Source organism: Talpa europaea (genome assembly GCF_964194135.1).
Source record: "Talpa europaea genome assembly, chromosome: 15".
Taxonomy (NCBI): Eukaryota; Metazoa; Chordata; class Mammalia; order Eulipotyphla; family Talpidae; genus Talpa; species Talpa europaea.
In genome coordinates, this window is record NC_140083.1 from 78,028,584 (window position 1) to 78,043,596 (window position 15,013).

The following is a 15,013-nucleotide window of genomic DNA, read 5'->3' on the forward strand; positions in this document are numbered from 1 at the left end:
AGTGAAAATACAGCTAGCATTTCCCAAAGTGTATCTATTAAATAAACTAGTTCCATGGATATTAATAGCTTTTACTTGGAAATAGGACTGCTGTGTGAAAATAGTTCAGAAAACTGCTATGGGAGGACCTCTCAGAGGCTTTTAATATGCTAATGAGCACGGTGAACAGTGGCAGAAAGCGGTATGCAGTTTCACACCCCTGATTATGGAACCCTGCAGCTCCCAGGGTATCTGAGGGGGCAAGTGATCCTCCTCGGGAAACACTTTGGAAAATACTGCTCTAGGCTCTCAATTTCAAAGTACACTGGAGGCCAGAGAACCTTTTATCCAGCTCTTCACAAGTATAAAGTGGCTCGCCAGGCTCCTAAAAAGGTCAAATTTGGTTTGAAAGAATGGAGTGTAGATTAGAATCTGCACTGGTTTCAAAATGCAGAATCTTTCCCAATCTCATACTGTTCCATAAAATAGGACTCAACTATCTATCCACATTCTCTGTGCGAGGAGAAGTTAGCTTTACAATCTTAGTGCCCCCTGTAAAGAAACCAGCAGGGGGAAAACAAACCATAAGAAGTGCCAAGCTACGGTGGTTACATCAATATGGCAGACAATGTTTTCAGCATGCTGTCACACACCAAGAAGTCTGAGATGGTCCATTCCCCAGATACAAATCTTTCTCCTTCTCTGTCTTTGGGTTGAAGCCCCCAAGGATATGAATCTGCTCAGCAGAAACACTGTCAGAGCCGAGCCACATGCGATGATAGGAAGCCTCGCCAGAATCTCTCCAGACTGTGATCTCACTAGTTGCTAATTATGCAGCAGGAATAACACTGCCCAGAAAGACAGGGCTGCATTACTGCAGCACAGACACCCAGAATACACTGGGTGTCAAGAAGTTCCTGCTTCAGAACTGTTTCTGGACTGTGTCTCTTAGCAATTTGCCTGCCTTGGATCAGCTCTACATAGTCAACCAGACCTAATAAGTACTTTCGAGAAGATATTTCCTAATCTCTCCAGATCTCATCAAAAGTGTACATTCAAGTCATGAGATGTACTTAAGAAACCTCAGCCATTGCAGAGCTCAGGCAAGCACATTGCTGAAGTAAATAAAGTATTTGATAAGAATTGTAATTAAATTTAAAAATGAGCCCTAAGTATCAATTCTGTTCTTCAGGTTACTGATCTTACCATCAGAGGTCACATTCCCAGGACATGATAAGAATGGAGAAAGCCATGGACTTAGGAGTTACAATTTCAGCTGGGTTTAAAGATACCTACTAGCTAACAAAGTTCCCATCCCGTTGTATCACTGGGGAGTGCTTATGTACTTACAGTTCAGTACCTATGTGGGTAAGATAAAAAATAACAGGGTCATGCTGACCACTGAATAACTTCTCCTTTCCACCTACAAAAATTACCACTCACATGAAAAATCACACTGAACTAAAAATCTGCTTTTTCAGATGAGAAGGGCTTATGTGCAGCTTTAGTTTTAAGTGAGATCCAGTTAGTGTTGCCTCTAGGAAAAGGGTTTTTCCTCCACCTGGAAGCACTCAGGGATTTACGATGACCAGCAAAGAAATGTGTATTCCCCTGTCTCTCCTCAGGTGTCCCTTTGCTTCCGGTGGCGGTGGCGGCGTGGGTTTCCTCTGACTATTTCTCGTTAAGCCCTGCAAGAGGTTGGCTCTGGTCCAAAATCATCTTTCTTATTAAAATTCTCTATTCTTTTACCCAAGTTGCCCTCAGGGGTATCATTTCTCTTCAGGTTACTCTCTGTGAACTCTGATGCAGCAAGGCTGGCTGGCTGCTTGCTCCATTCTCCTTCACCCTTTTTTCTCTTTCCCACTTCCACTTTTGAAATAATGGCTTCTGGGGAGTGATAGGCGGTAAGAATAAAAGAAAGCCTAGGAAAAAAGTGAAACCTTGGAGAAAAATATTTTCCTTATAATGCCTGAGAATAGTCTGCATCTGTGGCTCTATGTGCAAATAATGTGCTCATTGACTTAGCTCTCTTCACCCTCCCCAGGATCTGTTAGCACCACCATCTCTGACATTAACTCCATTATTAAAAAAAAAATAAATCCATCTATTATGCCCTGACAACCAATGTAAGTTTAAATTTCAACCTTCTCCTTACCCAATGCTCCGGTATGAAATTAACTTGTTAAAGAAGTTCACCAGGCACCAAGAATGAATCACACATCCATGCCACAGTGGCCTGCAGAGATCTTTCTTTACAACAGCAACAACTAAAATAGGTTCCACATTTCCCGTCTTATCAACCAACCTCCTTTCAAACCACAATTAGAAATCAGTCATTCCTACCTCTCTCAACTGTACATCGGCCAAGGATCAATGCCTAAGTTCAAGAGAAGCACTTATAATCCAAGCCTTAAAGCTATTCTGAAATAATCAAGGTGAGACTGGAAATGCAGGTCATAACTGACAGTTAACTGTCAACATGACCAACTCAAACAGCAAATGCTTTTAGAGAAAATAATGCCAACCTCTATAAAAGCATTTAAATGCGAGTAAAATGAAAGGTCAGCTGATACCTCCTGGCTACATGCCTTACCACCTTTTCTCAAGTGTTTCGAGGTGAACAGTTCCCAAAGGTATATGCAATAATTCAGGTCCACAGTACCTAGGTTAGGCTAGCACCAAATAAAGCAGATCTAGAGCATGCGTGTATTCTAGCACAGATCCAAGAAGGCCTCTCAGGCCTGGGAGGATTCCTATAACAATCCCTCCAAAAAACAACAAACAGCATAGGTGAGACCAGCAAAAGGGACTGCCCAGAAAAACATTTGTGATTGCAGAATGTATTTGCAAAGTTAGGTGATGAAAGCTTCTCTCTTAAATGTGTCCGAAATAAGAAGACAAGGCACAAGCCTCCCCACTTGACTTAAACACAACCTTCTGTGAAAGGTCAAGGGACCTAAATCCCTAGTTAAGATCATCAGGATGACCATCTGTATAGCTGGGTCAGAGGAAGGCAGGCTTGCTAAGTGTTATGATAAACCTGAATAAGGTGACCTGGGTTTTTTCTCCCTTTACGAGATACTGTAGTTGGTTCTCAAATACTATGAATTTTGCAGATCCACGTGTCCTTGTGATTTCCAGCACATGAACTCACTATACAGGGCGCAAATGAAAATGTCCTGATTAAAGCAGGTCTTTCAAGAAGGCCCCTCTCCATCCCGCAGTCCCTGATTTTTATCCTTTCACTGACACAAGGTTAGAATTTGCTTTCCAAGCCTAAACCACCAGAGCATGGAGGGCATCAGATCTCTGTGAGAGAACTGGAACATGATGCTGCAGGAACCATTAACTCTCAAGGATATTAAGTCATTTATAACTCTGGCACACACCAACCACATCTTCCTGGCTTTGGAGATTTGCAAGATGGAAAGTCAGTCAAGAAAAGGAAAGTCTGAATCCACTACCAATTTACCTTGAACTAAAAACTACAGTACAAGGGGACGCTGTGTCTCTTGGGGACAACTTCTAACATTTCCTACTGAAGAACGGTCTGGGCATCCCCCTGCCACTCGGACACCTTTAAAAGCAGGTTCCAGACCGCGGCACGAGAAGGGATGCGGGGCAGTCGGCTGCGTGCTTGAGCCTGGGGGGAAAAAAGATGAAGCTCGCAGGCAGGGCCAGCGCTGCTTTCGCTTTCCCACACAGCCCCAGAAAAAATGGGAGACACCAGGGGCCGGGGCCGCAGGGCCGGGGCCGCAGGGCCGTGTCAAGGCAGCGGCTCCCCTGCAGGGCGCCGGCCGAGCCCCGGCGGGGTCCCGCGGCCTCCGGGCTCTCCCCGCCGGCGGCAGCCCCTGCACGGCCGTCCGCCCCCGGCCTGCGCCCCGCCATCCACCCCTCCTCGGCCCCCACCTCTTCCCCGCTCCCGCCCCTCCCCGCGCCCCCCATCCCGGCAGCCCCGAGCCGCCCCGGCCGGGCCCGCCGCGGTCCTGCCCCCCCGGCCCGCACCGGGTCCCCCGAGCCGCCCCGGCCCGCGCGCCCCCGCCCGCCCGCCCGCGCCCCGGCCCTGCGCCGCCAGCCCCGCCGCCCGCCCCGCCCGGCCGGGCGCCCCCGCGACGGGACGCGGCGGCCCCGCGCCCGCACCCCGGGCCCATTACCCGCCCCGCCGCGGCAGCCTCCTCGGTGGTCGCCGCCCCCGCCCGCCGCCGGCCCGGGCTCCGCGGGCAGAGAGCGCGTCCGGCCCCCGGCGGCCGGCGCTTCCCGGGGCGCGCGGCCGGAGGAGGACGGGCGGGAGGCCCGCCGGCAGGAGGCGGAGGGCGGGCGGCTCCGGCAACGCGGGCGCCCCCGGCAGCAGCCGCCCAGAACCGCCCCGGCTCCGGCTAACAATAGGCTCCGGCCGCAGCGCGCTGGCTCTTATAGGCGCCGGCACGTCCCGGCCCGGCCCCGGGGCACGCTGGGAAGTGGAGTCCCGGCGCGCCCCCGCCCCGCGGCCTGCCGGGACTTGGAGGCGGCCGGCGCGGAGCCCGCAGTGGCCGCCGCCCGCCCCCCCCCGCGCCGCTGCGGCGGACCCTGGGGAAGCGGGTTCCGCGCCGCTGCAGCCGGCGGGCGGGGACGCGCGACCCTCAGCCCCACGTCTTCCAAGACTGAACGAATTCTCCTCTGAACCTCCTTTCCGCTCCCCAGAACCGCATTCCCGGGCCTGAGGAACATAATCCCCCTAATCCTCGTTTATGGGATTTTAGTCTAAGCAGCAAGACGTGCTGCAGCCTGTCCAAGGCAAGGAGGAGATGCGAGCAATGGATTATCTCGGTGATGGACTGACGCATTGATTTAAGTGGTTTCTTTCAAATATAGTTCGGCATGATCTCTGAACGCACATCTTTGCAGCCCATCTTGAGGATGGGGAAAACGAAGACTTCGAAGGCATTAGCTAGATGTCAGCGGCCAAGGACACGCAGCCTGGCGTCCTGACTCGCTCAGAAGCGTGCGTCTGACCTGTAAGGCGCTGCAAAATAGAGCTGCACCTTCTGGACCTACGGCCACCCACTCCATCCTGTCATCCTGTTTCCTATTTTCCCCTCCCATAGTGGCTTTTTTTTTTTTTTAAGATTTATTTATTTATGCATACAAGAACTGGGGTACGGGCCAGAGGTGCAGGGGGTGAGAGGATTCACCAGAGACAGAGTGGGGATCAGAACAGGCAGACTGACTGAAATACACTGCTGAGGGGAGCAGCGGGGGGAGGGGGGGAGGCAGGAGAGGTCTGCCTCACCATGTAGGTCACCTCCCAAGTGGAGGTTAGAACTCGTGCTGCAGAGGCTGTGACAGCTTCATAGTGCTGGGTCTTAACCCCTTGTGCAACCAGGGAGGCCCCTCCCATTGTGTTTTAATGCCACTGAACACTGCCCTGCTTGCAGTTCCTTCTACAGGACAATCATGTTGTCACCAGGGCCTTTTACCTAGAACACTTTCATAAGCTGGCTGCACACTTGAAACTTCTTCACTTCATATTTGCTCAAATGTTCCCTTATTAGAGAACTTCCTAACCATATTTCTGAAATGAAGCTTCCCCTTAGTCATTGTGCTTATACTTCTCTTTAGCATTTACCACCTCGTAATCTTCACTATTTTTTGTTTTCATTTAGTTGATTAAGCTCTATGAGAGCAAGGAATTGTTTTGTTTACTGTATCTTCAGCACCTAATACAAATCCTGGAATTTGACATTCAGGAGTTCAGTGGATTTTTACTGGGTATTTATTGAATGGGTGGATGGCAGCATTTAAACTCGTGTTAAGCTGTTTCCAAAGTCTGGTGCACTTTTCACTGCCACCAAGAAACAATGCACTACTGAGTACCAAGCCATCTCAGTTTTAGAATTGAGAGGTTGGGTAGCTTGGAAAAAATGCCAAGAATTCCAGTCCTCTCTCCTGGGTGACACTGGAGACTCCAAGAGGTTAGGAAACAACATTGCAAAAACAAAACAAAAACAGCAGGTCACACACAAAAATGTAATTCTTAGGGTACCATGCACTGATCATCTCCCTATCTGTTGAAACTTAGGTGTGATCAAGAGCATGGGCACTGGAGCGATACTGCCTGAATGTAAACCCCAACTCTTCCCCTCACTGGGGGTGTGACCTTGGGAAGGTTCATAACTTCCCAATGCCTTAGCTTCCTTGTTCCCAAAATGGGGTAAGTGTATGTATCTCATGAGAGTTTTGTGAAGATTTAACAGTTAATATAGTATAAAATATTTCCAACATAGTCAGTGCTATGTTAAGTGCTCATGAGAAGGCCCAGACCACACTATAGGATCAATAGATTAACATAAGGCAGTCAAAAGGCCATATTGGGTAGGCTTAAAAAAATATCATATGCACACACAGCCAGAGTCTGAACGGTCATGAAATTTGTCAGGGTGCCATCAGCCTCAATACTCACGTTTCAGTGGTTAATGAAAGGAAAGTAGATGGCCAAAACAAAGTTGGCACATCCTTCAAGAAGATAGCAGAATCCAATTTGGCAGTGAGCTTTACATCATCGGGCCCTCTAAAAAACATGACAAATACTTATCAGAATCATTTAGTCACCAGATATCATTGTCTGGATTGATTTACGATTAAGTTACACAATGGTGCTGAATTGCCAATCATAACTGCAATTCTGCCTCCTGTCTAAGCAGGGTGTGTGAAGGGCAAGTGACCAGAAATCTCAAGTGCAATAGAATAGAGAATACTAAGAAAAGTGGGGGAAAAACACTAAGTTATTAATATGTAAATAAAACTGGACATCCAATTCTAAATGTCACGACTTTGTTTCAGACCTATGTATAGTCAGTCCTTTCGGTGGTCAATAGGTTCTAGGAAACAAAACAAAGTATAATGAAAGAAGATCCTCAATGTTGTTTCATTCTAAGTCTGCCAGGATTGTTTTTTTTTTTCTCATCAGCATTATAATGAAATGATGTTGAATGAGACTACATTATTGAGAAACTGCTATGTATTCTTAGCTGTATGGATTAGCTAAGAATATACAAATCACAGATGTGTGGTTTGTTTTAGGAATAAAAAAGCTAAAGCGGGATAGGTAGAAAAAATATGATAAAAAACAGCAGTCACAAATGACAACCAAAAGTGAGTTTTCAGGTCCTGGGTAGTGTTTACATATCTGTATTGCAATCAATAATATCGTAAGTTTATTGAACAACTGAGTTAAGTGTATTAAGTACAAAATAAAACTGTTTTATACTCGTTATCCTTTTTAAACTTTCCAACAAACCTATCAATTCAGTATTATCTCCTTCTTAAAATGAGAAATTTGAAATTTAAGAGATTATATGGTCCAGGGTCTATTCTAGCAAAAAAGATTAAGAGGTGGGGGGGAGGAAAAAAGAAAAAAAAAAAAATTAAGATCTGGGATTTAAACACCAAAAGAAACAATAATGCACTGGCAGGTGAGGAGGTAAAAAATAATACTATGAGGCAAGCTTCTTAAAGAAAAAGAGTTAAAAATCTAAGGTACTGTATTTACTTTTCTGATACAGAACCTATAGATGTTGTCCTGAAGTTGCATGTTGACATTTAATTGTAATTTATATTTAATTATAATATAGCTCAAGTCAAATTAGTTCTTCATGACTAATTCCACACACCAAGAGGGCAATGTGTGAAAATCTGGAAAGGGAGAGCCATAGCAATTGAAGAGTACAAACAATGCAGAAACTACATGGATGTTATCAAGGAGTTTCAAAAGGATATTCACAAATTGATCTATATCTATTGAAAAAGTAAAAGGTTGGCCCTCCCTTGTGGCACAGGGGTTAAAGTCTAAGTGCTATCAAACTATCGCCAGCCACTGTGGCATGAGTTCAATCCCCAGCATGGATGCTAACCTACATGGTGCAGCAGACCTCTCCTGGCTTGCTCCTGGCTCCCCACAGCAGTGTATTTCAGTAGATCTGCCTGTTCTGCTCCCCACTCTGTCTCTGGTGAATCCTCTCACGCCCCACAATTCTGGCCTGTACCCCAGCTCTTGTATAAAAATAAATATATCTTAAAAAAAAAAAAAAAGCAGGGCCTCCCCGGTGGCGCAGCGGTTGAGCGCTGGGTTGTGAAGCTGCCCGCGGCCTCTGCGGCACGGGTTTGATCCCCAGCTGCTCCCCGGCCACCGGAGGAGGGTCCCACATGGCGCGCAGACCTCCCCTGCCGCCCGCTGCTCCCCTCAGCAGTGTGCTTCGGTCCTTTGCCTGCTCTGCTCCCCGCTCTGGCTCTGGTGAATTCTCTCACTCTCCCGCGCTTCTGACTGTACCCAATGCATGTATAAACAAACAAACAAACAAACAAACAAATAAATAAATAACACGCCTCTATAAAAAAAAAGCAGAATTATGTAGGATTATTCTGTAAGAATTAGTATATAAATGATGTGGCTTGGGGGACATTTGTGCCATTTTGTTGGGAATGGAATTCTCACCTGGGACCAAGAAGCCACTACACATTCCTATAAAGGAACTACCCTTGGCCCAGGAAGCTGAGTAATGATTCAATAAACTGATAAAATATCGCTCAACTTCATCTTTTGGGCCCCAAGCTCTGTGGAATTGTTAGGTACTAGCTGGAGACAAAAGCTACAGGGAAGAGGGAAGCAGCTCAGCTCTGATGTCAAAGGTTTGCACCAAAATTTGTGTTACTTTCAAAACTGAATGCTGAAGTTTCATTTAATTCCTCATGGTAGTTGTAAGACAGCCCAAATCTCCACAGCAACCTTATACAAAAGACTTTCTCAGAGTCCTTGGAGGTACAAAGGGTTTCCAGAACATTCATCAGGCATAAATTAGAAATAGCTTAGTTCCCTTTGCCAAGCTTCTGCATGTGCCTCCACCTTAGTGGGAGATCATGCTCAACATAGGCAGTGCCTGACTGTGCCCAAGATCCCCAGGAATCAGAACACCTGCCCCATTTCTCATTTGTCTTGTGTCTGTTGTACTGTAATCTCCTAGACAATATGACCAACTCCTTTTCTTCCCCCCTTTAAATGGCTTCTTAAATAAATCACTCATATAGGCAAACTTCATTGGACATATTGGACATTCTTATAACTTAATAGCCACATTTCATGTCGTGACTAATACTTCATTTTTAGAGTCCTGCCATGATTCCACCACTCCCTTAATTTCCCAATAACTCCCTTTTAATGAGCAGATCTTTATACATCAGATTCTCCTAAATGGGACCTATTACACTTCCAAGAGACTATACAGTCCTGTCATATAGGATGCTGTTGCAGTTCTCAGGAGGGTCTAAAATCTAACTATTCTCACCTTCATATACCTTCACAGTAAGAGAAACATTTAATCATGTATTTTGTATTTTATTTTAAATATCAACTGTCACATTCTAAAAAAGATGAAATTAGCAAATTTTACTTCTAGGAATATATTTTACAGATACAAGCAAAAAACTTACAAGGATGCATGTTCAAAATGACTTAACCTAAATTGCATCCATGAGGAATGGTTATTTTAAAAAAAAAAAAGAGAATGATGTATAACTATACATTCTAATATAGGAGGACATTCAAAATTTCAAAAGAAAACTTGCAGATCATTAGTGTAACATGAGCCCGAGAGTGAGATAAATTTTTTGCAATAGGAGTAGGAGGTCAGTAGAAAAAGTTATACCCTTCTTTATTGTTTGAATCTATCACTTTAGGTATTACTTTCATAATGAAAAAGATAATTTAAATTTACATTTACTTGAGAGGAAGATTCAGTTTTTTAAAGAAAGTTGAATAATCAAAATATTCTAACACAATACCAATTTTTATAAATTATACAGCTTTGGCACTATAAGTATTCTTTTTGGAATTAAAGAAAGTCTAAGAGAATTTCTGGATAATTTAAGGATCTGTAATTACAAAGTCATATAAATACATCTCTATCAATTTGAAGATTACTCTTAAAAAAACCCAACTCCAAGTAAAACTTAGTAAGTATAATTTATAGTAAATATATTAATAGCACTGTGTGTATCATTTGCAGTAAACAAGAACCAGTTTCAAATTTAGAAGGGACCTTAACAGTGATCTAGTCAAATCCTCTCAGCCTAGCATTCAGATAGAATAAGAAGAAAAAAAACCCAACCCAGTAGCAGCCTGCTAAGAAGAGAACTGACTTCCCAGAAGCAGAGAACCAGTCCTAAAAACACAACACAACTAGAAATATCCCCCCACAGCTGGGACATCTGGTAATCATTCCCTAAAAAAGTATTTTGGCCTATGTGTCAAGTTGCCCAGGTCATTTGACTTGATTTTCTGGTTTCAAAGTTTTCAATTTGTTTCAAACTGAAAGAAATCAGACCATATTGCCGGTTGATTTTAATGAACAAAAATCTCTGTATAAAAACATTTAAACTTTATCAAATGCTTTAAACACACACACATCCAAGCCCAATACAGAATCTCCGAACATTATCTTTTTTCACTTCAACATAATGTGTAAAGAGATTTCTGGATAAAACTGTACATATGAAAAAAAAAAAGAGGACCCCTAGTCTTTTACACACATACACACACGCACACTCTCTCTCTCTAAAGAAAAAATTTAAAATATCTAAAAGTATGAATGGGATTGGAATGAACTTCTTATAATGGTTATATAAAAGAACACTGCAAGAAGTAAGATGTAGAACGTATAATCAGAAAGCAGATGTTAGCCAAACTCAATAGTTTGATATCATTCAAGAACAATGAATTTTAGGAGTTACAGATAAGCCCTAGTTTTCACCACCTCAGATTCTATAAATCAGATAACTGATGATGCTTAAAAAGCATCTACGCTTTTATTTTGTGTCGCCTTTGATGCATTCATCACTAGGTTTATCCCTTTCAGTGGTTGATTTCTCAATGTTTATCAGTTATCGCCTGTTAACAAGAAGAGCCACAGTAAGAAAGGATGGCAAGCAGGGGGGCTGCAGTGAAGGGTGGTGGTTATCAAGAGCCGGACAGCTTGGGTTTGGATTTCAGCGCCACTACCTCCTGGTTGCCTACCTATTACTTAGCAAGAACTTAGCCACTATGTGTCTCTAGTCCCTTATCTTCAATTAGGGATCAACATTACCTACTTAATCTGGGATTATTGAGATTTAAACAAGATAATCCATTTAAAGAATTGATCTGTTCGGCACAAGTAAATGCTCAATAAATGTAAGCTAAAATATTAAAGGGGAACAAATTTTTCCTTTCATGAGGTTTTCAGGGCCCAATTGTGGCAAAAAGCCACTAAGTGTGATGCAAAAAGAGATTGAGGATCTAGTCTTAGGAATATAGGTGTTTACTTTTATATTAGAAAAAATTACATGGCTCCATATTACAAAAATTTAACATCTTTCCATTAAATATCACACAATTCTCATTATCACGCCCTACATACAGCCTAGATGGTATGTAGTTTCTAATAATATTCAACAATGACAGGGTCCAGAAATTTTAACCAAGAAATAGCTGCAGAAATGCATGTTGGGTAGTAATCTGTGTGCTACAAGAGCGTGCATCAACACAAATGGCTGGGATTCTGCCTCCACCGCCTGGACTCCCCACACATAGTCAGATGAGTCAGGTTCCTGCAGACCTTCATATTTCCATTTTCACCCCTTCCAAGAGAGGGAAGTTTCCAAGAGGTGAAGGAAGCAGAAGCCACTGAGGATTGAAGGCCCCACAACTACTTCAGTATGATATGATAGCTATCATTGGTTTCTGCTGTAAAAGAGAGAGAGAGAAAAAAAAATCTTCAGTTACCTCTACAACATAGGAGAAAAAAGAATGGTAAGGTTCTTTTGAGAAGGAAAAAAAATACAGCAGGGCAAAGGACAGTATGCCTATTAATTATCACAGGACATATAATCAATACATATTATAAAACATGACTCAATTTCCTCATCTCTCCAAGGAAGGGGGAACAGAATGACAGAGTCATCACTTACACTTCTACTCTGATAATGGCAGAGTAGAAGAATTCATACAGAGAAACGATCTCTAATGTCACTTTTTCTACTTCAGATAAGGTAGTTGATACTTCCCTTTTTTTCACAAAGAAATATTTAAAAAGCTCTTAAATGCCTTATAGAAAAGCATTTGTTTTACTATTGTATTACCTTTCATTGTGTCCAGAATAAAACAAGCTTCTTCCTGAAAGTTTTGTATCATCTGCAAAATGCAAGAAAATCTGCTGATTATTAGAAACTTTGGTTTGTTGTATCTATTTTGACATTAGATTGAAATAAAAACAATCCTTTGTCTTGTTATATTATCATTCGCTTAATCTTTAGGTTTAAAAAACTAAGCAGACTAAAACAATGATTTTTAAATTGTAGTATTTCTGGGTTAATCCCAATATTTTCCAAGGGTTACAGACATTATAGAACTACATGGAAAACTGACTTCTAGGTCCTCAATTCCCATATGCATTCTTTCCTAAAACCACCTGTTCAGATTTCCTTTGCCACTTTCCCTTCTCAAACACCTTTTCCCAGTTTACGAAATAAAGGCATTGAGTCTCACCTTCTTGGAATCCTACTAAGATACACTGCCCTGGAGTATTAAAGGCTCTAGGATGCCAAAGTGTAAATGCAAATGTGAACTCTGATTACTGGACAACAAACTCGTGTGAGTCACGTGGTTTCCTTTCATCAGAATTAAAGAGTGACCTAATCAGATTGTCAAGTGACTGGAGATTCAAAATACTTTTTTATAACATCACTGTATAATTTTTGGACACTGTGGAACAAGGATATCTGGCGGTCTGCCTGCCACAAGTGCATCCCTGGCAAATGACCCTTCATACCATTATAGGAAGGACTGCTCATTTGATCCAATAATCCATTTCTCATCGCTAAGTTGGATATGGCCTCTGTGGGTCCCCTGAAGCCTAGGTCAGTGCGACACACACAGAATATCTTCACTAATCCTATATGCATACTTCACTATTTCTTCAGAGGAGACAACACCCTTCCTTACTTTTTCTTTGAGTTTTTCCTTCATTTGGGAAATAGCTGTTGGGAGCATTTCTGCTTCCTTTAACTGTTTTTGCAGTCCTGAATATCACTGTGCTCTCCTTTACCTCTTGTCTAAAACTTGCATTTCATGATGGATTCTTCCCTGAATTAGTGCCAGTTTCATCAGTTCCTGAAATCCCCCATCTATGTGAACTAAAAAAGCTAGTACTTGGTTTCTCCTCTAGGTTGTAACAACTTTTAGTTTCTCAAAATTGCCAGCATTTCTGTAGGAACCTTAGATAAGGCCTCCAGCTGTTCCAGCAAAGACATCAACTGCTCCTTCTTGCCACTCAAAGACGGTGCCAGGTCCCTGACCACCCCTGCAGGCAGAGTGTATGCAGTCATTTGCTGGTCCAAGGACCGTCAGGTTTCAGAGCAAGAAATACTTTTCTTAATGTCTAATAATTACTTTACAAAATATGTAATACATGTTGTCTTAATTGATTGTAACATTACGGTGATAATTCTATTCAGAATAACTGATCAAATTTTTTATTGAAACAAGTTTTTTAGCTGAAATAAATTTTCGTTTCAAAGAAATATGGTAGGATAATTAACAAAAGATGTTCAAGCAGAAAAGGTAGGGTGAGGCAAAATTCTATGTGGAGGATGAATGGAAACATGTATTCAAGGACACAAAGAATGATATAAAATTCTGTTAAAGAAAAGTACATTAATATATTTTCTTTTCAATGGATGATAATAGTGTTAAATAACTCTTGTATATAGGTAGAAAGTATATGACATTTTTAAATGTCATACAATATATATATTTTTTAAAGATTTATTTATTTATACAAGCACTGGGTAGTCAGAAGCGTGGGAGGGTGAGAGAATTCACCAGAGTCAGAGCTGAGAGCACAGGAGGCAGACTGACGAAATACACTGCTGAGGGGAGCAGCGGGCGGCAGGGGAGGTCTGTGCACCATGTGGGACCCTCACCCGGTGGCCGGGGATCAAACCGGCGCTGCAGAGCCTGTGGGCAGCTTCGCAACCCAGCGCTCAACCGCTGCGCCACTGGGGAGGCCCTAAATGTCATACAATATTCCCAGAAATTACAACTTTTTCAATTATTTAAGCAGAAAACAAAAAGTATTAAGTCAACTAATAATGTGCAAGGGGATACATGGTGTTGTAAAATTATTTTAGGAAGTAGGGCAAGCAAAACACTTGAAAATCTGTGATCTAGAAAAACAGCACTCTGCCTTAGTAGAACTATTCTCACTCTTGCCATGTGCCTTGACAAACGTATTGTCGCCTGAAAAAGTACCTCATCACTGATGAGCACATGGATTCCTGTTGGTCCCTGCTTGTAGATCTGGCTGATCTGGTGAGGCGAGATACTGAAAAGCTGTGCAATTTTCTCTGTCAATTCAATAGCAGTCAATTCTTCTAGATAGATGGCATGATACACTGCAAAAGGACAAAGGAAAGACAGTCAATACAAAGCTCCTTTGCTCTTAGTTAATCTGAGCACCAGCAACATCCACTTTTCTGAAGGGCTCAGTCAGACTGCCTGAATTCAAATCCTAACTCTACCATTTGCTAGCAAGTTACTTAACACAGCCTCATTTTCCTCATCTAAATATTGGTAATAATAATAACATCTACTGCAAAGAAGAGATATTTGTTGCAAAAAATTAAAGTATGTAAAAGTGCTTGAGAAGAGTGCCTGGCATATATTAGGAACTCCAATATACATTAGCAATCACCTTTGCCTCTAGCAAATGCTAAATGTGCTTTTGGTAAATTGCCAACACGCATGCTCAGAAGTCATCTCTTCACATTTGGCCCATCCAAAACGACCTACCGAAGAAAGTACCATTTGAGTCTCCATCCTCATGCTTCTGCTGCTGTTGCTGCTGCTGTTGCTGCTGCTCCCTCAACTGCAAGGACTCTTGACAAACATAAATGGTCAGTCGTGGCCGCACCATCCTGAGGAGGGAAAAAAGGTTGTTAGTCTTACAGTTTTCATGGTAAACAAATT

General features: G+C 42.8%; 1 protein-coding gene across 3 annotated transcripts in view; it reads right to left on the reverse strand.

Moving 5' to 3' along the window:
• Positions 1–11,693: 11,693 nt before the first annotated feature.
• The window catches only part of TFCP2 (transcription factor CP2), a gene marked incomplete at both ends in the record, with an annotated part of 38,318 nt that continues 34,998 nt past the window's right edge, over positions 11,694–15,013 (reverse strand). For 2 of the 3 annotated variants that reach the window (XM_084255535.1, XM_084255534.1), the window contains 4 exons: positions 11,694–11,728; positions 12,127–12,178; positions 14,297–14,439; positions 14,837–14,961. In XM_084255535.1, the coding sequence (XP_084111661.1) occupies positions 11,694–11,728; positions 12,127–12,178; positions 14,297–14,439; positions 14,837–14,961 (355 nt within the window). Of the gene's footprint in view, positions 11,732–12,126; positions 12,179–14,296; positions 14,440–14,836; positions 14,962–15,013 lie in introns of all 3 variants that reach the window. The other variant, XM_084255533.1, reaches the window with a different exon arrangement.